General features: G+C 39.5%; 1 protein-coding gene across 2 annotated transcripts in view; it reads right to left on the bottom strand.

Annotated features, from left to right (window-relative positions):
- PLXNB2 (plexin B2) overlaps positions 1-7,545 on the bottom strand; it is a 77,992-nt gene extending 70,447 nt beyond the window's left edge. Inside the window, exons 1-3 of one of the 2 annotated variants that reach the window (XM_062491029.1) lie at positions 6,442-7,545; positions 4,574-4,756; positions 3,299-3,421 (exon numbers count right to left, since the gene is read on the bottom strand). In XM_062491029.1, the coding sequence (XP_062347013.1) occupies positions 3,299-3,421; positions 4,574-4,756; positions 6,442-7,539 (1,404 nt within the window). In that variant the 5' untranslated portion in view covers positions 7,540-7,545. The remainder of the gene's footprint in view (positions 1-3,298; positions 3,422-4,573; positions 4,757-6,441) is intronic. The other variant, XM_062491028.1, reaches the window with a different exon arrangement.
- Positions 7,546-22,706: the final 15,161 nt, after the last annotated feature.

Consider the following 22,706-nt stretch of genomic DNA (forward strand, 5'->3'; position numbering starts at 1 on the left):
CTATCATTACCATGGAGGTGAAATTGTTTGGAAATGCACTTCCAGCCAGAAGGCATTTCAGAAAGTCTGTAAGCGTGAGAGAGCCGGGGCGCTTTGGGTTACTGCACTTCCCCATGCATAACCTTCCACCATGGAATACATTCACTAAATAAAATGGAAATAATTATGACAGGAAGCAGCAGGGAAAAGAACATCAACTCATGTATCATTCTCCCAGGAAATATACAGCTTCTGGTTTTGATATCCTTTAGAGATAAAATAGAATAAACAGAGAATAAACAACCTTTTCTTTGGTGCACAGAAAGAAGAGCCATTCCTTTTAGCTATGCTGCTGCAATGATGCAAGAAGAAAACAGGACCTACATCTTCAAATTTATGACTGCATTTTGCTTTTAAAGAGCACAAAAAGTATAGAAACAAACTCTGAGATGTAGGCTTTTTATTGTCTCATTTTAATATACGCCAGTCTCTTCTCACTGGCAATTATGAATTTACTTTAACAGTCTGAGTTTGGCATTTTCTTCATATTCAGAGAGTTAAAGAAAATGAGTCAGTTAAGGCAAATATCAATATTGTGCAATTTCCTTGCATTTATTAATACAGGGTTTACCTTTTCAGCATTCTCTTCCACTAACTAGTACTCAGAATTAATTTAATATCCAGTGAATGATTTTTCTTTTTAGTGACAAAATATTTGTTTCACAATTCTGGCAGGCATGAACAAGCCATAGAGATCACCGTCTCTGCAAGTTTTGTGTGACCTTAATGACAAAAACACCCACAAAACCAAACCTGAAAAATCAGCTTTTTTTGACAGCCAATTTCAAAATGCAAATAAATTAATTTTAGAGCTTTCCAAGTTGGCTCTCTAAATCAAAAAGTTTTAAAAACTAAAACAAGCAAACAAGCTTGATCATGGTAAATGACTGCCACAGACTTCTGCTTTACTCCAAGTACATTAAGTACTTTAAGGAATCTGGGTTCCTACCAGTGATGTACACTTCTAATGAAGCAGCATGAGCAGCACAGGGATGCTAAGCTGCTTTCCAAGTCCCACAAGAAGGTGCAAAGCGTTTCTCCTGCTCTCTGTTCAAGCTTTAGGAGGAGAGGAGATTGACCGCCAAAATGCAGAAATGCTGAAAGCATTTGCTCAAAACCCCCCACTACTATTGGCACCACAGCAGAAGTTGGGAGAAAAGAGGGGAGAAAGGTTAAACAGGAAAGGAAGGGTTTGATTCTCACTATGGATCTTAACATCTGTATTGTTTTTCCCTGTGTTCCTCTTGATCCGATTTCATTTTAAAGAAACCCTCACCTACCACAAAACCACTTCCACTTTGTTCAAGAGCTCACAGAGCCCAAGCAATTAATTTCTAAATGCTGGGGCAGTCTGCATCTGCCAGGTAGCTTAGCAGCATGCATGTGTGTCAACGCAGCCACTTGTCCTTTGTTGTTGTCCTTTAACCATTAAAACTCACAAATCAGGGTTCTGATATCTCTATTCCCATAATCCAGAGCCATGCCTAATCCAGAAGTGCATTTCATCATTTATTCTTCCCCCCTTGGTTAAGTCACTTGATTTCTCCCAGCTCCAAAGGCCTCTATTCTCTTCCTGTCTATCTGCTTCTAAAAGTGGGTGGGACTGCTCACTGTAATTAACTCCTGGATATGACAGTAATGCAATGCCATTACAGAGCTCCCAACTTTAGCTATTCATATTTAAGCTAAACAGGTTTTGTAAAAGAAAACTATTATTCACATTATTCAGAAACTGCAGTGTCTACGAGAGCTGCTTGGAAAAAGATTTAAGTAAAATCCTTTCTTCAGCAGAAATTTACTGCATTCTAAATTTAAATGTTTTGTAGTGATTGAATTTTTATTTTTTTTGCAGGTTCTCTGAAAAAAAAGTTGTCTGCTGTCTTTCTAAATTCTACCATTTCAAGCTGACTGTCACCAGAAAGCTTGTCTTCCTTCAAGGTTGCTGCTATCCCTTACACTGCTCAGCAGCACACAAAGTAGCTTGGTGCAGACCTCAGGGCTTTTACATAATGTGCCAGCTTCTCAAATGGGGGCCCAGGCCACCCAGAGTTTTGTGGACAATGTTGAAGCTTGGACCTGTGTTCCAAACCTGAACAGAAGCCAAATGAGAATTATCAACAACTCAAACAAAAAAAGAAGAGGAAAAAAAAAAAAGAAAAAAAAGTAACGTCTCTTACACATACTGTCATATTATTAAATGTCATGTTATTAAATGTTTTATCAGTTGTCTTCCTGGCATTTTTTCCAATGTTATTTCTAGCCTAAAAACCTTCAGCTAGGCTATGACATTCCTGCAGCAGGAATTTATAAATTTATATTAACCCTTTTATAAAACGGTCAGAAAACATTCTTCTTGCACTGTCTTCCCAAATACTCTCCTTTCATGGCCCCTCATTCTCCCTGTGTTAGTGGTGCAGAGCATTTCCCATGTTGCATTCCATGTCACTGGCAGGGCTGCAGATGGTCACAGCCTGTCACCCATCTTGTCCTGGAGAGCTGCTGAGCAAAGTGTTTGAGGCTGGCAGCTCCAGCCTCCACAAAGAAAAGTGTCAGAAGATGGTTACCTCTAGGGATGGAGAGAAATCTGGCATCCCTCTCATTTCCTACTTGCTTTTCTTCCTCCCTTTTTATACGGACCTCCATTGTGCCTTCACCTTACAGCAAAAAGAAGGGGTCTAGAAGAGATTGCTCGTGCCTTTCCTAGTGAAGTTGGACTTTTCCTGCTGTACTCAGTTCTAGCAGAAGCTTGAATGGAAGTGTTTCCCAAACATATATTTCCCTCCATTGCTTCTTAGTTTTTGACACTAAGACGCACAACAACTACTGGTAGCTTTACAGATGTGTCAGTGGGAGCACATCAGCCACCAGCATCCTGAGTCCTGAAGTGCCCCTGAAAAGATCCAATGGCAGCTACAGCACCTACTGGCACCCCACGCATCCCACACTGAACACTAGGGCTGCCTGACCCTGAGGCGTGCTGGTGCCAAACATCTCCATCCTTCTCACAGACCCTGTATGACAGCTCCAGAGGGGAACTCACTTTCCATTCCCAGTCCCTAAGCATCACAGATATGACAGCTCTCTGAGTCGCAACAAGTCCATCATCTTGGACTTGAGAAAGGTCTTCATAGATACAGAGTAGGGGGAGTCCCATGAAATGGGGCAATTTCCAGGAACAACTGGAAAACGTATAAATCCCAGGTTAAGTTGCAGAGAAAGTGAAAGAGGCCGAGTCCTTAATGCAAGCAGGACACATTACCTTGTCTGTGGTCATCACATACAGATTTTCTTGCTTTTGATCGAGGACCAGATCCTTCTTTACGTGTTTGTTTCGTTCAATAGTAAGAGAGCTGTACTCAGTTGCAGTGGATGACAGGAACACCTATTTTGTGGAAGGAAAAAAAAAATGGTGGATAATGTTGTCTTTTCCTCCACAAATATAATTATATCTGGCTATTGCTGTAAAAGACAATAAAAATGTTTCGAAAAATATATTAAGAACAAAAGGCGAATCTTCAGGAAAGACATTGAGGTGCTGGAGAATATTCAGAGAAGGTCAATGGAGCTGGTGAAGGGTCTGGAGTAAATGTCTGATGAGAAGCAGCTGAGGGGGTTCAGCCTGGAGAAATAGAGGCTCAGGGGAGACCTTAGTACCATCAACAACTAACAAAAAGGAGGTTGTAGTGAGGTGACGGGTGGTCTCTTCTCACAATTAACAAGCAAGAGGGAGAGGGGAAAAGGCCTCAATTTGTGCCAGGGGAGGTCCTGATTAGATACTGGGAAATATTTTTTCACCGGAAGGTTTGTTGAGCGCTGGAACAGGCTGCCCAGGCAACTGGTTAACTGCAGATATTTAAAAGACCTATAGAGGTGTCACTTAGGGACACAGACTCATCGAATCACTAAGGTTGGCAAATAGCTCCAAGATCACAGAGTCCAACCACTAGCACCACCATGTTCACCACTAAATCATGTCTCTAAGCACCACATCCACATGACTCACTACGCAGTTTAGTGGGACTTGGCAGTGCTAGGTTTAAGGCTGGACACGGCCATCACTCTCCTTCAAGCAAAATAATATGTTTGGTGTTGCAGTCTTGATATTTTAACGCCACAAACATATCAAGCCTTGAGCACCACACAACCAGAATTTATCAGAGCTTCAGCCTGGGCTTTATATTGCCGCCTCTGTTCACTGAATGGCCAGTATGACTATATAATGAAAAGTTGCTCCTAAACCAGTATGAGCTTGAATAGAGATAAGGCTAAAGCTGTTGTTATATTACCTAAGGCTGTTTATATAAAGCTCTCGGTAGGTATGTAATCCTTCAGGAGAAGTGTCATTCAGGCAATGCTAATTCAATCTGTGTATCAGATAGCTGAGGTATGTCAGAAATAATGCGTTTTTTCTTTGAGATGAAAAATACCAAGCTCCAAGAGAATTTGCTCCTAGTATGAGATCTTACAAATCCCATTTTGACTTTTAGTTCATAACCTTTTAAATACCTTCCAGTCTTTAAATCCAGTTTGTTACCTTAAGAATTTTACCATCTGACGTTCCCAGAAAGGCCACGGTGTGTCCGTTCTCCACAGCCACAGTGACAGCTGTGAGATTCATCCCTTCTTTTTGCAGTACTGGCTTCTCTATAACACCATTCCTGCTTCCCAAAAGATACGGCAAGTGTTCGGAGCCACAGGGGAAATTTTTGCTTGCATTCTAATAAGGAATAGCAACACAGAGTGATGTTAAACATTCAGATCACTAATTCCTAACTAAGAATGAAGTGCAGCCCTAGTACTAGACAATATAACACCCCTCAGACACTGAAGAGTAGGAAGAGACAAAAGGGTTGTCTGGGCATTTGCCCCCAGCCAACAGGCAGTAAATCAGACAGCAGCCTGCTAATTGAGAGTTGCTTCCATGCTTTCACTTTCCAGGAGACACAGGGAGAATTTTTTTTTTTGTTTCTGTTTCATTATAGCAGCAGTTTAAAAATTAGCCAGTTGGTTTAATTAAAATTAACATGTCATAGAGGCCGGTTTAACCAACTTCACCTTGAAGACTGTTTTTTTTAATTGCTGTTCTGTTTCTTACTTTGCTGCAACCCATAAAAAAGCAACTCCCTGGCAACTTTCTCATGAACTTCAACACATTCCCTCTTCACTATGCTTTAATCCTGAGCTACAGCAAGAGCTACCAGAAGGAAGTTCATTCACACCTTGCCTTTCCTGCCATATTTGGTAACAAAACCATCTTTCTGATCTGAAATCCACATGCTCTTTTTGTCAGAAGCCACGGCTACTTGTCACATTCAGGATTTCTGTGTTTGATGCTCACCCCATATGCAGGGTACTGCAACAAGTAACACTGGTGGTTTGAAGCAAAATGTGTAATTTTGACTCAGTCAGCACTACTGACTTACTGTGTGGGAGATGGCTTCAGTCTCACAAGATGAAGGATATAGGTCAATACCAAAACAAGCTATTTCCATGCCCCATCTCTTCAGCTGTTCACTCCTCTCCCTGGACTATAGCACATCACTTCTCACGTTATGCTCAAACAGCTGTTTATGCAAGTGTGTACCTTTCTTGGGCTGGGAAATTAAGACATCCTCCTAAAAGCTGGCTGAGTTATTTTTAAGATGATTTGATTTCTCAACCCCGTTTAGAGTTGGCTGCAGTAATGAATGAGTGGTATGCACAAGTGGGGCTTGGAAATAGAGTGATGTGGGCAAAACAATCATAAAGCCAATAGAGATGCTGAAAATTGCCTCTTAGATACAGTCATAGATTGAAGAACAGTAACTGAACCAGTACCCTTCAAAAACCTTATAGCCAAGGTAATGACAGGCCATAAAAAGATGGCTATTGTGCTATACCAGTATTTTGAACCACATCAAAATATGAACACCACCTGAATACAAGAAATCTGGGTATTTCAGTTGTCTAACAATACAAACACAAGGGAGAAAAAAATGTTGAGTTACAGATACCATCTAAAAGATTCTTATTACTATTTTAGAGCATTGCAAATACATTGACTGAAACTAGAATTGTCTACAGCGATCACCCAGAAGCTGATAATGGATGCAAAAAATCCTTGCATTTGACTCAGTAACTCCCATAACAGAAGGAACCCTTTAAAAGAAATGCATTTAAGAAAGCAACATTATCTTTGAGAAAACATAAAATCCTTTTTAAGAGTCTCAAAATTTTGTCATTTCTTAGTTGACTTGGTCCACAAGCCCCCCAGCCACATCACATTTCTATAGTGAATCCATCTACTGGGTTTTCAGTCATCTTAATATAGTTTAGCTCAAGCCACCCTAAAACGTGTAGTTGTATATTTTCCACAAACTCTAACACAGATTCTAAAACTAATATTTATATTATTCATATTACCAGTCCATGTAATGCACACGGGTTTTCTGCAGAAAAAAGTTTGTAAAATGAGCTGGTATTCTTTTTAGTGTAGCAATCATTCCGGTTTTTTTCCATCTTTTCATTGATCTGCCGCAAGGAAAACACACACATGGCAGATTTTAAAGAGTTGTCATCTTTGTTTACTTTGCTGAAGAGTGCAAGAAGAACTTTGTCATCTGAGGGAGAATCTGCAGGTTGTCCCTGCTGAGCCATGCTCTCAGCCAGTTCTTTTCCAGGGGTAGTGACAAAAGCAGAATGACAGTGGTCATAGGTACCTTCATCATCTTTGCAACCCAAGTCCATTTCAAAGTAGGAATAATAATGGGCATCATCTTTGCACAGACGTGCAATCAGTGTGCGGTTGTTGACAGGTTGTTTCTCTTGTTGATTAAAAATAAAATAAACATAATTTTTATCCTCAAAAACTGCCACAAATTGTTGTGTGCTTGATGAGTGATAAGCTGACTTAACAGCTGCTGAGTCTGTGTACATTTCAAAAATGTCTTTCCCATCCCTGGCGTAAAGCTGCCGAGTGCTGATTATGATCCCATTGTCATTTGGTCCATTCCCTTTCCCAACAAACAGCACTTGGTCATTATTCAAGGAAGTGATTAGTCCAACAGTTGACACATTCTCATCATTGCTTGCTACAAAGGACTTTTCTCCACTACTGTCTACGTAATACTTCTCATCACTAATGTTTTGTAGATCTCTGATGGCACAGATTCCCTTAAAAAGGCTTCCACATACCACAGTTGTATTATCTGCCTTGTTCAGCAACAGTAATTTGTTATAATTGTCAGTCAGTACAGCCTCTTTACACTGATTTTCATCAATGGGAGGTGTGCATTTTTTGTTGTCCTTTCTTGGACCTGTTTCTACAGATCTTATTACTTCCAGGTTTTCTGTAAGCTGATACAGCGCATTTACCACTCCCAAATAGATTATCCCAGTGTCATTATCCACTGTCAGATGATTTAGCTCTGTAGTACTCTGAAAAAATTTCAGTTCCTCATTTCTGGATAAGGTGACACAAAAACAGCTCAAAATGGTCAGTGTCCAGATCCATAAAGCCATTTCTATGTAGTACCTGAAATGGGAAAGAAAATAATAATATGAAACATATAGAAAAATACAATTAACACAAAACTGAGAAATGTGGAAGTTTTTAATGACTTAAATACACTTATCCTTGTGCAGGTGTAGACAGCATGAAGATTATGGAAAGCCTCAAATCCTGTTAATTGCCTAGCAATTTAATCTGTTGGGGAAGGACTTAACAAGGTCATATGTTTAAATGATGATCATATAACCAATTAGATAATCAATTACATGCTAAAGCACAACGAGAACAGCCAATTTGAAACAACATGGAGTGACAAAATACGGTAATGCTTGTCCAGACAGCATCATGCTGTGTCAATTACTTGCTGCTGAAATTTAAAAAATAATTTGGAGAATCCCAGTTTCAGGAAGCTCCTCCTTAAGAGGTGGGGGAGAGTTTACACAAAAGTAAAATTTGAAACATTTGGTATTATGGGCTTTCCCCAGAAGGAAAAAACCTTCCACTGGGTACAACCAAGTCTAGATCTGGCTGCTTATTTTTGGGAGGGCGTTACAGTAATCCTTCATCAATGTGGAACCAGAAGATGGCATACCTCTTAGACCAATTGCCTGTTACAATTTGGTATGCATTAAGGTCCAACACTTCATTCACTAGAGCACTGCAACTTAATAGTTTCAAATCTGTCTTAAGAACATCACTTAAAATTTTTTTGGGATTATGATTGTTACCTTTTTTTTTAATCCCTTTCAGAACTGTTAGTTCCCAAGCAGATTGCCTGGCTGTTTGGAATTAGAGAAAGACCTTCTGAAACTTGTAAACAGAGGTCTACTTTTAATCTGAAGAGTTAAATGAGGAGGCTCAGCTGGCTTCCTAAGACCTAAACATTTTGTTAATGTTTTCTCAAACTGTTTAGTTCTGAGAGCAGAAAACAAAAGGTGACATGCTTAGACACATTGATATTAGGGGGAAAAGATGAAAGCTGATTGGAGTAAGATCAAATATTATCCACCATATTTTCATTTTCAAAGACAGCCATGGGATTCTTTAATCTGATGAGGAAAGAACCTGTAAATTTACAGGGAATTTGAAGTGAAATCTGAAAATATCTGGAGTCTAAATAGGAAGCACACAATTAAAAACACAGGAAAGACAAGAGAAACGTTTAACAAATCTAACAGGTGACAGTCTCATAGAAGGAGTAAAAGAGCATGAAATACCAAAACCAGAAACAGAAAAAAAAAAAAAATTAAAAATAACAGTAAAGGAACCATGCTCTTTTGTCACCTCTTCTGTTTTGGCAAGAGCAATGGACTCTGGTGGGATGTGAAAGAGAATGGCTGATTCATCATTTATACTGGGTAACTAGGACTAAATGTTAACAAGCTGGATGTAAAAGTTTGAACAGGGAAGGAAGGACTTTTGCTGTGAGCATCAGCCATCTGTGAGCTTCCTAAACCACCTCAGCACTGCCAGCAATTCATAAAGACAATGCCTGTCCTCCAGTACTTGAGCATGTTTTACTCCTCTGTGGAGAAGGTGCATGTGCAATGGTGAGAACAACTGTCCTAAAATCAGAGTGAATGGAATTTCTAAATCCCCCAAAACCTACTAAATGTAACTCAGGATAAATAATACTCTAACTTCAATCTTGTTTTGCTGAAACTTCTATCATACACCAAACTGAGTAGCTAGCTATAAAATGATGGCAAAGACAAGAGAGCACATCACTGACAGCACAAGATGGACTTTCTAATGATAGATTGAGTTCCTATGACAGTGACCCAGAAAAGGCTGTGAGTTATAACCTGTTTTCCAGAAACACAGACTTTAGCACACACTTTGCAATCTAATGAAGTGTTGGATCTCTTTACAACAACATTTGACCTATTCTAAGGAACCCAGAATTCTTCTGCATTCTTGTCTTCTTTTTTACTCTTCCCAAGGACTTGAATTTTCCAGCTTTGATCCCACCTTACTTCTCCATTGTTAAATGATATGTGATAATGCTTATCATCTAGTTTCAAATATTATCCCTTACAGTTATCTGCAATGAAATAATAAAATATCTTGACACAGTACTGCAGTGTTGTTTCATATCAGTTTTATCATTCTATTATCTATTGTACAAGGATCAAATGTAGAATTGAGATTAATTTGTTCCTGCTTTTCTCACAAGGTAATTATTTTTAGATTATTATAATCTCTGCTCTAAGTCAGAGAAAACCCCATAAATAGCTCTAATTACAAAATATGCCTTAAATGAATAGAAAATAATTCATTGTACTTTAATTTCTGTACTCAGTTCACCTCCATGTTCCTCTATATCAGTGGATTGAAAACCCCCATTTTGTCCATTGGTGGCACCCAGGACACAAAGGCTGCATTTGCAATACTTTGTCCCAGTAGAACAAAGAGTCTTGCAGGTCCATGCCAGAGCCAGAATTAAAGAAAAATTACATTTTGCATGTCTAAACAAGTCTCTTTGAGGAGCAATTAATTCTCTGTATAAAAATGGGTAATGCTTCCTCCTTATTTTCTGCCTTGCTTACTTATAACATTTTTTACTTTAATTATTTAGAACTTCATGTGCTCTCCATAAATAATGTCTTATCTTTGCTTGTTTATTAGTGTGTTTCTGTTTTTTACTCTCTACCACTCCTGTCTCATGCCAACCCTCATCAGATTAGCTCAGATCTCTATGCAAGGTAACAGTTCATCCTTCTCTGTACTCATTAGCTTCACTTTCCATCCTCTTGCCAAAGCAAATAGTAAACAAAAATTAAATACACGATGAAGAGATTCAGAATTAAACTCTCATTCACTTACCAAATAGCAGTCTTAAGAAAATTTAAAAAGCAAATAGAATTAAATTAGATGAACTACAACCACAGGCCACTTTCACCTGATTTTAACTTAATTGGGAAGAAGCAGCTGGAAGAATCCTTCTATGACCAGCTGGCGTGATAAGAATGACACTGCTGCTATTAACACAGATGCTGTACTGAATTAGATGCTCTGGGAATGTATCAAGAAACATCTCCTGCTGTGAAAAAACTTCCGTTTTGAATGGAAAAGTTGCAGAAACACATGAGAAAAGGTGTAAGAAGCATAGGCTGCAGCATGGAATCCATGATGTTCTGCACAGGAAATGTATTTCTAATGGCTTAATCACATACTGTATTTACACACAGGCCTGGGTAGCTTGCTCTAAGTCATGCCCTGGTCCTGAGAGCTGTCACACACCCCCCATCCTCATTTTTCACTTAAAGCCCTTAGCAGACTTGCGATAAAAGAAGACCAATGGAGCATTTGCCCACATCATTATTTTTTTCCTTTCTCTCAGTTTTGTCTCCATCCGGCTCTTGTCCCCGCTACTGCTTCCTACAAGAAATATGAAACTCTAGAAGTGACGTGCAGGAAACACAGGGCACCCAGGAGAACACTTCATACAGGGGAACTGCCATAAAGTGACATCATGTTGGAATTACACAACTACCAGAGCTCTGCCCCACAGAGATCAATTTTAAAGTTAGTACTCATAACTTTGTATCTTTCTACTCATGCAAGACCAATAACCTTAAATAACACACAATTCTTCAAAAGGCATGCAGAAAAAAGGAACATCTGTATTCTACAAGCAAAAAGTTAGCTTCAAATTGACTTCACATTAGTATAAGTAACCCTAAGAATTAACACTAGCACCATGCTGACATGGACTTGGCAGGTGTTCTCCTCCTTCAGTGTAAAATCATCTGCTGTGCCTGAATACAGGAACCTTCAACTTTTCAGCCATTCCCTGCCATTTTAGTCTTTGAGACATCTTTAGCTTTATACTAATTAATTTCATCATAATCACATATATACTTAATTAAACCCTCCTACGTCCTCTCATCCAGTCAAAATCTTTTACTTGAAATTCAGGTCTGGAGGCAAGCATTTCTGTCAAGCAAGGCAGGTACTGATATGCTTTAACAGCAAGAGATGCAGAAAGCTGTGGTTCTCTCAGCAAAATTTTCCCTAATCAGACGGACTCCAAAAGACGTAAAAGACACTTAAATTCGAAAAAAAAAGGTAAAAAAACCTAAAAAAATGTGACATAAAAAAGGTAAAATCCAAATAATGCACTCCAATGGCATAGTTATTTGGGGAAAGATTAATGAAAATTATCTTATCTCTCATTTTGAGTAACTTTTTAGTTTTTATTAAGTATGCCAGAGGTTGAAAAGAATTGAGCTTTCAGTTTTGGGCTCAAAGGAAGTCAAAATAGAAACTGAAGATTGTGCAAGAAGCAGGGGATAAGCAGATTTTCAGTCTGGATTTAAAAGCTTCTGCAAGAATTGTAGGTAAAAGTGAACTCTTCCCCACTTACAACTTCTATTTCCTGAAACAAATGAGCAATGGAGCTTGCTTCAGAGAATGAATCACCTGAAACACCACTTCAGGATTCAATCCCATTTCCCAAGAGCATGGCAACATACTAGAAAGATTTTGGACAGAGAGGAACAAGTTTGTTGGTGTACAATGCCACACATCCAAAACTGGTAGAGCCAGTGAGAACAGTGATCACTGTGGTGGTGGTGTCCACCCCTGTAGTTGTGACACTCTGCACTTAGCAGATGGGACCTGTGGGTCAGAAAACTGTGGGAGGTCAATGCTCTTGAAAATGAGAAACCAATTCTAACTTCACTAGATGTTGTGACAGCCTGTACTGCTCAAAGGAGTGATTTTCCTTCCCTTTCACTTCTCAGAACACAATTTGCTAAGATATACAGGCCATCTTCATATGGAACAAAAAATCCCATCAGGTCAAACTGCCTGTAAACTGGTAACATATGGACAAATGCTTTAATACTGTTTCTATTCCTGGTGTGGAAGACATAAGTTTTGCTTATTTTCACAAGACAAATTTTTAAATATTTTCTTTATTTTTTGTTTTTTTAGTAATTGTCAATAAAAGATTTCTTTTTAAAAAATATGTGTAATAGTCATATTGACATGGATCTTCTGTTACAAGGACTAGTTGAAAATTATGGATTTGCCAAGGAAATAATGAATGCTATGCCCTCAGTCCCTGTGCATTCTGTTGGTGTTTTCCTACAGACCCTGGGGAAACAAATGGAAGACACATGGAAACACAAATTCAGGTTACTGAAAGCTAGGGTTTCTTATATCACGAATAAGCTGTGGTGCACACCAAATCACTCTGTCACTCCACTTCTTGGCTAAACAGGATGAGAAAAATATGATGAAAGGATAAGGGGTTGAGATAAGGACAGGGAGATATCACTCATCAATTACTGTCACAGGTAAAACAGCTGCGACTTAGGGAAATTATTTTAATTTGTTGCCAATTAAAATCAGAGTATGATAATGAGAATTGAAACCAAATTTTAAAAAACCTTTTCCCCACACCCTCCCTGTTTCCTGAGCTCAACTTTATTCCCAAGTTCTCTACTTTCTAACTGCAAGCAGTGTAGAGCTGCTGTTGGATGTGGGGGAAGCTTCCAGCAGCCTCTCACAGAACACACCTTTGTAGTCCCTATTACCAAACCCTTGCTATGCAAACCCAAAATACCTATGCCACAGTTTCATCTGTCAAGAATGAGTTGTACTTTGGTTTGAAGAGGAGTAAATCTGTACCTTGTGCCGATACCATCAGCAGAAGCCAGCAGTGTCTGGGGGAGGAGAGTATGCAGTACATGCTTCCCCTGGGAAAGGAGCACGAGCAAGATGTTTCCATCATTCTGGAGACTCTCATCTTGCAGAAGATCTGAGATAGCAGCAGCAAAAAGAGCTGCCTGAGACAGCCCATGAACCCAAGTGGACACTGTGGCATCCCACAGCCTGGTTAGCTGGAAGCTCAAGGGCAAAGGGATATATTTGAAAGGATGAGGAAATTTTGTATGAGCAAGATGATCCAAATGGAATTTTAAGGACTTTTTTGACTTTTGCTTACATCCCTACCAATCTTCACACAAGTTAAAAAGATGAGTTTTGGGAATCTGTACCACTAATCGTTTACCAAAGATCACCAAATCTTTCTCATGCCTCACAGGCTTCAAAGGGGTGGGGAGGTGATTAAAGAGGGTATCTCACCCAGTTCTAGTATCCCTGGCAACTACAGTGAAACAGTATTGCTGCATACCAACAAGTCAAACAGAGATGTTTTCTTGTCCCACCTTAAAAAAAAGGTTTCTTCAGGCATTGCAGTTGAATAAACAGCTGAGGAACACAACTGCCTTTTACAGTAGGTTCTATACCCATCAACATCCCATACCTATGACAAGGACTCTCATGAACTTGGTTCAATATTGGCAGGATTGAGTCAAAAGTTTAAGAGAGGCAAACAGCTAGAAAATTCAGAGTTCATATTAATAATTATGTTATTAGCTTCAAGCTAAATTAATAACACTATTAGTAGTCTGAATCAAAACCTTTCATCCGTGCACACCTGAATTTTAAAGTATTTAATATTCTGATCCAGATCCAAATTCAGAACAAGAAGGAGCCATGTGAGCCTTAATTTTTCAACTAGGAGTCACTCAAAAGAGCCTTAACAAAAGGCAAGGAGACTCAGAAAATGCATATTTAAAAAATTTTGCTATTGCATTCCAATACTGTCCTGTTAGACACTTCCAATAATGTCCTGTTCTAAAACATCAGCAGGTAAACCAAAAAGAAGAGTAGCACTTTGCAGATTTAAATGCACTCTTCAGAGACTCTAATGAATTCCGTTCATTTCAGTCAGACCTGGCAATGTTTTGATTTAGAAAATCTTTTACACTATAGATTCTGCCATAGTCTAAAGACAGGTTTTTTGGCTGGTCTTAGGAATCAAAATAAAATTTCTTTCAAGTGAAAATATTTCCAAGATTTTACAGTGCCAAGCAGCTTTAAAAAAAGTCAATAAAAACAGCTGCTGTGGAGAGACCTCATTCAACAGCATTCATCACCAGCATTTACAGATTATAAACCACTCTGAGACTAGGTTATTTTATGCCACAAAGGTCTCTTCAAATCCTACTTTTTATTATGAAGACAAGTGTTCATATTGTCATCCCAAATCAGAGGGTTTCACATTCACATTCCAGCCCCACTGATGCAGGCAGGAGCACACACAGAGAAGAGAAACTCTGCAGAAGCAGACCTGCATTCAGGACTTCCAGGACCACACCTTCCATTCAGTTTGTGCCTCTACATTCATCCTTCCATCTTTTCTCCATTCTCTCAGTAGCAATGAAGCACTCATTTTAATGAGGCCTTGCTTTCTCAAGTGTTACAAAGATGTAGCTGATCTGCAAGAAAAGCAGCTGAGTGATAGCAGGCAGCTGACTCGTCAGGAATCTGAACCCACAGAATCTCCTCTTTGACTTGCTTTGTGATTTTGTTGAAGCCATGAGATCTCCTAATGAGCAAAAATTAAGATTTTATTTTTATCTACAATCTCATTGAGCACTAATCCCAATAATTCCCTATGGACTAACACCCAGCTGAATCAGACTGCAGTCAGCACAGGGCCACAGGCCACTCCAGACACTCCCAAAGTTACTTACACTTTTATGCTACCTGATCCTGCAAATGGCCAAATCTAATTTGGCCACAAGTGTAAACACCCACAGCAGCTGCCTGAGCATCAATGGGGGATGACTTCCTGCAGCAACTGCTATGCAAGGCAGCCACAGAAGCCCAGCAGAAAGCAGAGATGTCTCATGCACACTCACTAGCTCCATGTAAGCCATAAGTTATTTTATGCCTTCTGCAATCCAGGAAAAAAAACCCCAAAAAAACAACAACTTTCCTTTTAGCTGGTGAACCTGCAGAAAATGAGTCTGGAGTACAAGAAGGAAAGCCCAGGAAGTTAGGATAGTGCTGATTTGCTGGCTTTCCTTGCACTAATAAGGGTATTACAGCACAAGGAAAAAAATCCATTTATACTGATAGTAAAAGGAGACTCTGTGTCACCAGCTCCATGCTACAACAACGAATTGCTTGTTTTCAGTGCTATAAGGTCATCTTCAAGGACTGGCTTTGGACTTCCCCTGGAAGAAGCCAGAAAGGAGGCGGATTTTCTTCCAGCATGGGGGCATCTGAGCATGACCATGTGGAAACAAACACAAAGTATTCTGGCTCCTTCCTTGCCAGAACCAGTTCTTCCTTGTAATTAACCTTATAATTAACCATTTATCACATGCACAAAGAAATATCCAAGTCAAAAGGACACTTCCAGCATGCGTGAATTCAAATTGGATGTTCACAGGCAGGCAACTGTTCTCAGTGTCCTCCTCGAAGCAGAAGCACTGAACCAATGTCCAGTGTAGCCCCAGCCTTCTGCAGCAGCACCAGCTCCGTGTCAGCAGCTTGAACCTGCATGTGCCCCTTGCTGACCTGAGCACAGCCAGAGGAGAGTTGCAAAGAGCCAAGGATTTCCTTGCTAAGATGCGATTGTACAGAACAGCACACAGACATTTAAAGCTATGCAGAATTTTGGCACGAGGCAGAGCCAACATTTTTGTCTTCTTGTTATATTACAGTGTTATAGGGCTTAATAGAAGAATCATGTATAAGCTGCAATGATAATGCTATATGAAACTGATCCTATAAATCAGTGGGGTAAATCAATTTTAACCCATAAATTAATGAAATGCAAATATGGTGAGTAATTAATTGAGCCCCATGCAAAAAAAATCCTTTCCTTTCAATTCTGCCTCTCACTTGGTAGTGTGTCTGCTGTGTGATTCCCTGTCTCATTACCATGCTGTCTTCTTATTCTTCTGTTTATTTTGTTTTGGTGTTTGGGTTTAAGAGCTTCCTTCATTCCTAATTTTCCCGTATTTATCTGTCTGTGCCAGTGATTTATTCAGGACTACTGAGACATGGGACAAAAGCTCTATGAAAATGGGAAGCTATTGAATACACTCAGTAGAGCACTACAATATACATTGTACTCAGACAGCTGATAATGCAAGCCACAAAGAAAGAAGGGTAGATGGGGAAAACTCTTGAAACTGAAGAGTTTATTGATTGTCAGGAGCTAAGAAACATAAATGAGGAAGAGAGAATTTTCCTGGCTTCTGCTACTGGAGATAAATCACAGGTGTTTATCTGTTTTGTCTTTCTTGAAATTTAAACTTTCATTTTGACCATTTGTATCCTCACGTTGGTGTTGCTTATTTTGATTGCTCTGAGATTAAAGTAAGGTCTTTTTTCTCTCCGTCTTTCAAATTAATGTTCATGACAGCTTTTTAAAAGCCCTTCTATTTTTCTTGCTTTACACATCTTTTCTCATCTTCTTACAGCTCCTCCTCCCCCCACCTTCTTATTTCCTTTTTGCTTAGGCACAGCCTCCAAGTTTTCCTCTCTTACAGTTGCTGCTACAACAGCCTGAATACTCTTGTGTAAAGTCTCAGATGACAAAGTAGCAGGTAGATGAAAAAAATTGGGGAAAAATAAAGGAACAGGAACCTCAGGTGATTTTCAGGTCTCAGTGGTGACTTCAGATATACTCACTGCCTTATTGACTTCCTATCTCTTTTCAAATCTCACCTGGAAACACCTCTTTTGTTTCTTGGCTGCTTTTTCCTTCTCTTTTGTTTCCTACTGCTTTCTCAGAAGCAAGAAAAACTTGTGAAACATGCTTAACTTGGTGGCACATGCTGATATTCTCCATACTCAATGTTTACCCCAGCGTGGGGAGAGGGAGGAACTGAATGTACAGAAGAGATGGTGCTGGATGAACTGGAGCCCTGCCTCAGGGAGACATGAAGAGGCACTGGCACTTGATGCAGAGGGAGCCACCCAGCAGAAACAACAAACTGGGGAAGCTGCTTCTGCTCACAGACAGGTAATTCCTGCAGCTGAGCATGGAGCTGGGAGAAGATGGGGAGACACAGGACAACAGGGCAGAAACAGCATGGAGAAGCAGAGGCACAGCAAGAAAGGGCATATGGTAAATATTTAGTAAGGCTTTTAGGAGGAGATGACTAGTATAGAATCCACAAGAAATATGCTTGCAGGAAATTGAACTTGCTAAAATAAGCACCATACACAGTATAAAGGGTTAAGGACAAATATAGAGCAGGCTCTATGTTCCAAGTCCCATATCATTGCCCTTATTCATTTATCTATTGTGGCTTTTGGCTGCCACAAGCAAAAAAAAGGTAACTGCAGCATTTTCACTTGTGTTTAGCTTTCCCTGGTGTTTTGGTGTTGTTATTGTTGTTGTTTTGTTTTTGCCTTAATAAACACACAAGGCTCATCTAAATGAATGCAGTATCCCTGGGTCTAAAAGCATAATGCTGACTTGAGCTGATCCAATCTGCCTGGACAGACACTGTGTGCACTTCTCTGTTTCTATCCGTTGTATTTCACTCCAAACATATATAGCTAGTTAACCACTAATTTACACGAACCTGACAGTAGCACCTCCCTGTCCCTATCTACTTAAGGGCCTGTCAGCAAAATAATTATAAAATCCCCTTTTTATGGATGCATAACACTGTCATAAAATATGTTTTCCTTGTTTCAGAAGTATCCAACACAGGAACACTTATTTCAAAAAAGAAGCATGACACAGGGTATGATTAAAATGTATTGCTGCCTATTTCACACCAGCCTCTGCCTAACCCCTCCAAAACAGAGTCCTTCCTTTAAAAGTACAAGTCATCAGCCATGCTGCACTACAATCTCCACAGAACAGTTCTAACAGACGTGCGACAAACATGAATAAAATCAGCCCATCACCACAGGTAGGCTCAGAACTCACTCCAGTTCAACTTGCCAGCTGGGACAGGATCTGTCATGTCCTGTGTTGAGTGCTCTAGGAGGATGTAGGTGATGCATAAACTTACTGAGAATCATAGAATGGTTTTAGATGGAAAAGACTTTTAAAGATCATCTAGTCCAACTTCCCTGCTCTGCACAGGGACACCTTGCAATAGACCAGGCTGCTCAAAACCCCTTCCAACCTGGCCTTGAACTCTTCCACAGATAGGATATCCACAACTTCTCTGCGTAACCTATTGCTATTTCTCACCAGCCCCATCATGAAGAATTTAATTCTTATGTCTAATCTAAATCTATCCTTGTTCAGTTTAAAGACATTGCCCCTTATCCTGTCACTAGAGGTTCTGGTAAAAAGCCACTCAATTTTTCTTATGAGTCCTCATTAAGCACTGAACAGGCTTCCCCACTCCTACAGAGTGCAATTTTTACTTGGAAATATTGCTGCCCAATAAGTGTACATACATGTATGAACTTTTCCACCCTGAAAATATCATAAATCTAAGTCTCACAATTTGTCTGTATAATTACTGGTCCCAGATTTACAATTTTCTCTTGTTTCCTTAAAGGCTTTTGAGAACCACAAGTCATGCTTCTAAAGATCAGAGGATGCAATTTGAGATGCATGGAAGTAAATAGTAACAGACAAGCAGATGGGCCCTTCCACTCCTACCATTAACAATCCACTGATTGGAGGATTTATTTATCTGCTTGCTGATTGTATGATCAGACTATTCTAAAACACTATTTTTACCTAAAATAATTGCAAGATTCAGAAATACATATTTAAAAAGAAAAAGGAAAGGAAAAAAACCCTCTTGTTTGTGCTGTACATAGAACATCTGGTTTCAGTTTCCTAACACTCAGAGCTGACTCTTCCTAAGAACTGGTAACTCTAAACCCTTTGCCCTTGACTGAGGAGCTGGGCTAACCATCCTCGAATAAAAAGCAGCAATTTCCAAAGTTCTGGCAGCACAGTGCATCTTAACCTATTGTTTAAAATAGATGCTGCCAAAGCTTCCCTGTGAAAAAAACCCCACATGACAAAAGATGCAAACCCATAAGTAAAGCCATACAAACTCTTGCTACTTTCTTAGCACAGGAGCTGCAGGACAAGTTGGGCATGGCATTTGCTTCACACAAAGTCCTGCCTATGGTGACCTCACTTCCAGACCCCGCTGTGTTTTGATGTTTGAATAAATGCAAAAGTATGCCTCGTGAAACAGCCAATGCTGAAAAATGGAAAAGAGATCTCCACCAAAACTGTTGCTGCAGAGCACAGTGGAATTCTCATTGTAACAAGATTAGTTTCTTCTACGTGTTTGTAGTAGGATGGAGAAGTCTCTGCACGGCTGCTCAGCAGCTGGTGGGAACATTTTTCTCACTGCTAAGTGCATTTGGATACAGGAGTTAGCAGAGCCAATAAGGGCGAGCTACACTACAGGAGAGGAAGAGAGAGCAGTGTAAATCCTCCTCCTTGCATGACCAGTTTCGTCCCACAAGATTAATTATTCAGGCAGCCTCCAAAGAATTCTGTTGGGCAGCTTTCATCATGCATCTTCTGAGCTCTTAGGCTAAATGTTTCTTTTACAGCACCCAGTGATGTGGTTAAAAGGTCTCAGCCAAGTATATTTTACAATGTTTGCTTTGTACATTCGGTACTTTGGTATATATATATTTCAAACTTGAATTTGCAGTAGCTGCTCCACGTATTTAGAAATCTTGTACAGTAGATAAACTCTAAATTCAAACACAGCTTACACTTTCTGTTGGAGAATATATTCTAGGAAAGTCTTCAAACACAATCACCATATAATCACCATATATAAACACTTTCAGCTGTTTAAAAGCAAATAAGATTAAAATTTATAGGGGTATATTAAGGCATAAAGTTTATTGTGCTGATGTGTAAGGATAATAGGAAATATGCCTGAGAGCATGATGTCATTGAAAACAAAACCTGCATTCCTGCCCAAACAACTGAAGGGCAGTCAGAATTCCAGTATTTAATATAAATGTTCTGAAACAATTATTTGGATAGTCTTATTTCCAAGGAACCAGAATGAATAGCTCAGTTGTTCCAGGAACACTTCCAAATTTATGTATGGTGTGTCAGGAAAGAACAAATTATCATTGCAATAGCTGAAAACTGCAAATTTTTGTTTGGGCTGCATATTTCACAAGAGAAGTCCATCTATAGGCTCAAGTGAAAAGGAACAATTTTATGGGCTAGTTTATCCTGTAAAATATTCTCCCTAATCCTTGTAAAAATATACTTCATGCTAATCCTTCTGCCTGAAAGCATTTTTGCAGATAACTTAGAACATTTCTATCACATTTTATTAGCTTTAAGCTGATCTAACTTACCTGGTTTTCATCAGGTTTATTAGGATCTGTCTAGATATCAGATTTTTATAGTTGATCTCGTCTTACATGAAATGCCCAAACTGGTATATTTTAATTTCCCAAGTGGACATCTGTCTTCATCTGTGTCTTGTAAAGTGCTAAGTACCTTCCTGGCCCTTAATTAATTAGAAGCAACGACCTATGCATCAGGTAGTAATAGCATCCAATTAATGGAAATGTATAATGTAAAGTATTATCAGTCACATCACAGCAGAGAGGTATTTGCCTGTTTGTACTGCATGCCCTGGATAGGCTGTACCAGCGATCTCCAGCCACCACAGAGTGCTAGCACAACATTAAATTCCTCTAAGCCCAGGCTTTCCAATGTGAATTTCTAAAGACACTTGGAAGCCAGTACTCTGTGCACTTATGACTGCCATTGGAAGCATTGTTATGTCCAAGCTTTAAACATGCCTACCATGGAGCTCATGGCTGTAGAATAACCATGGCAGCTCCCTGAAGGCTAGGTTCTGTGAGGTTCTGAGAGGTTAGAACCTGCTGGGCACAGGAAAACTTTTAAGCACCAGAAACTTCCTTTTGCCCTTCAAAAGAAGACAAAAGAAAAGAAAAAAACCAAAACAACAACAACAACAGAAAAAAACAAAAAAACTCCAAACCAACCAAACAAAAATACAACAACAAAAAACAACAACAAAAAAAAAAAAAAAACCAAAAAAACAAAAAAACAATCTGTAAGCCTGCCTGAAAGGACAGAAATCCCCTTTCTACAGTTTTGGCTGCACGTTTTACAGAGCCTGTGGAGTCACACCAGAGGAAGCTTCACTCTAAGGCATAAATGACTTGTATATGCTACTATATATGCTACTATGTGCTTTACAGATGATTTTTTAAATAAAATCTACCATCAAATAACTATGCAACATATCACATGGGAAACAACAGAAGTTGCACAAGAACATCTGAACACAAATTTCTCACTAGCTTTCTGCAGTACTTGGATGATGACATAAAGAAAAGCCAGTAGGAAACTTAACCTCTACTAGTCTCACATTTGTTTGATGGGTAGGCATGAACTGCAATGGCAGAGAGATTAAGAAATTATTTAGTAAAGTACTGGAATGTAAGGATATCTGAGATTATGAGGATAATTATTCGAGTATCTCTGAAATATGTGTTTGCTTGCTCTGAGAAGTCAAGTAACAGCAACTCACCAAGAGCTAGAGCAAGAAGGCTACTGCACCATGAAGCTGATCTACAGTCTCCAGGCAGAGTACTGGAGTACAGTGATTTTATTCCTTCACAAAGGATGTGAGACACGTGAGTGAAAAATGTTACATAAAATGACAACTCATCTCATGGCAAGTTCCAAAAAAAAAAAAACAAGCACCCAGAGAGCTCCAGTGCATTGCCAAAATCAACTGCAGTATTACACTTTCCTTGAAGTTTTGGGTAAATATCTTCAGGTAGAAAAATCACAAGCATTTCAGACAGGAATGTGTCCTTCCACTTAGCTTTCAAACTAGAGTGTCTATAAAGGAGACCCAATCTCCTTTGGCTCCTCCCTGCTTACAGCAACTAGAAGATCTGAAGTCCACCACCACCTCCAGCTCTCCCACTTTACAGGGAGGAAGATGGAGCCAGGACTCTGCCTCTTGTTCTGGTCTCCATCACCACAAGGGTTTACAACAGCAGCCTCTTGGCTTCAGGTCTAACCATACAAGGCCATTACAAAGGGCATGCAAAAGCACTACTTCCATGCTTTTAGAAAGAACTATGGCTGTGCAGTAGGGAAAATTAGACCACACTGCTCAGCATATGGCCAGCCATCCTACCCTTCCTGCTAACTTGGTGTTTGAAAGCACCCTCTGTCAACAAAATGACAAGAAATTCTTATACAGTTTCACACACTGATTTTATGAAAGCACTGATCTACCACCTCTAGAAATAAAATCCCTAACATTTTTTTGCCTCAACGTTCATAGATTTGCACTGTTTTTCCTATGGTGTGATGCATTACAGCCTGTCAAAGTAT

Source organism: Cinclus cinclus, chromosome 4 (genome assembly GCF_963662255.1).
Source record: "Cinclus cinclus chromosome 4, bCinCin1.1, whole genome shotgun sequence".
Classification (NCBI taxonomy): domain Eukaryota; kingdom Metazoa; phylum Chordata; class Aves; order Passeriformes; family Cinclidae; genus Cinclus; species Cinclus cinclus.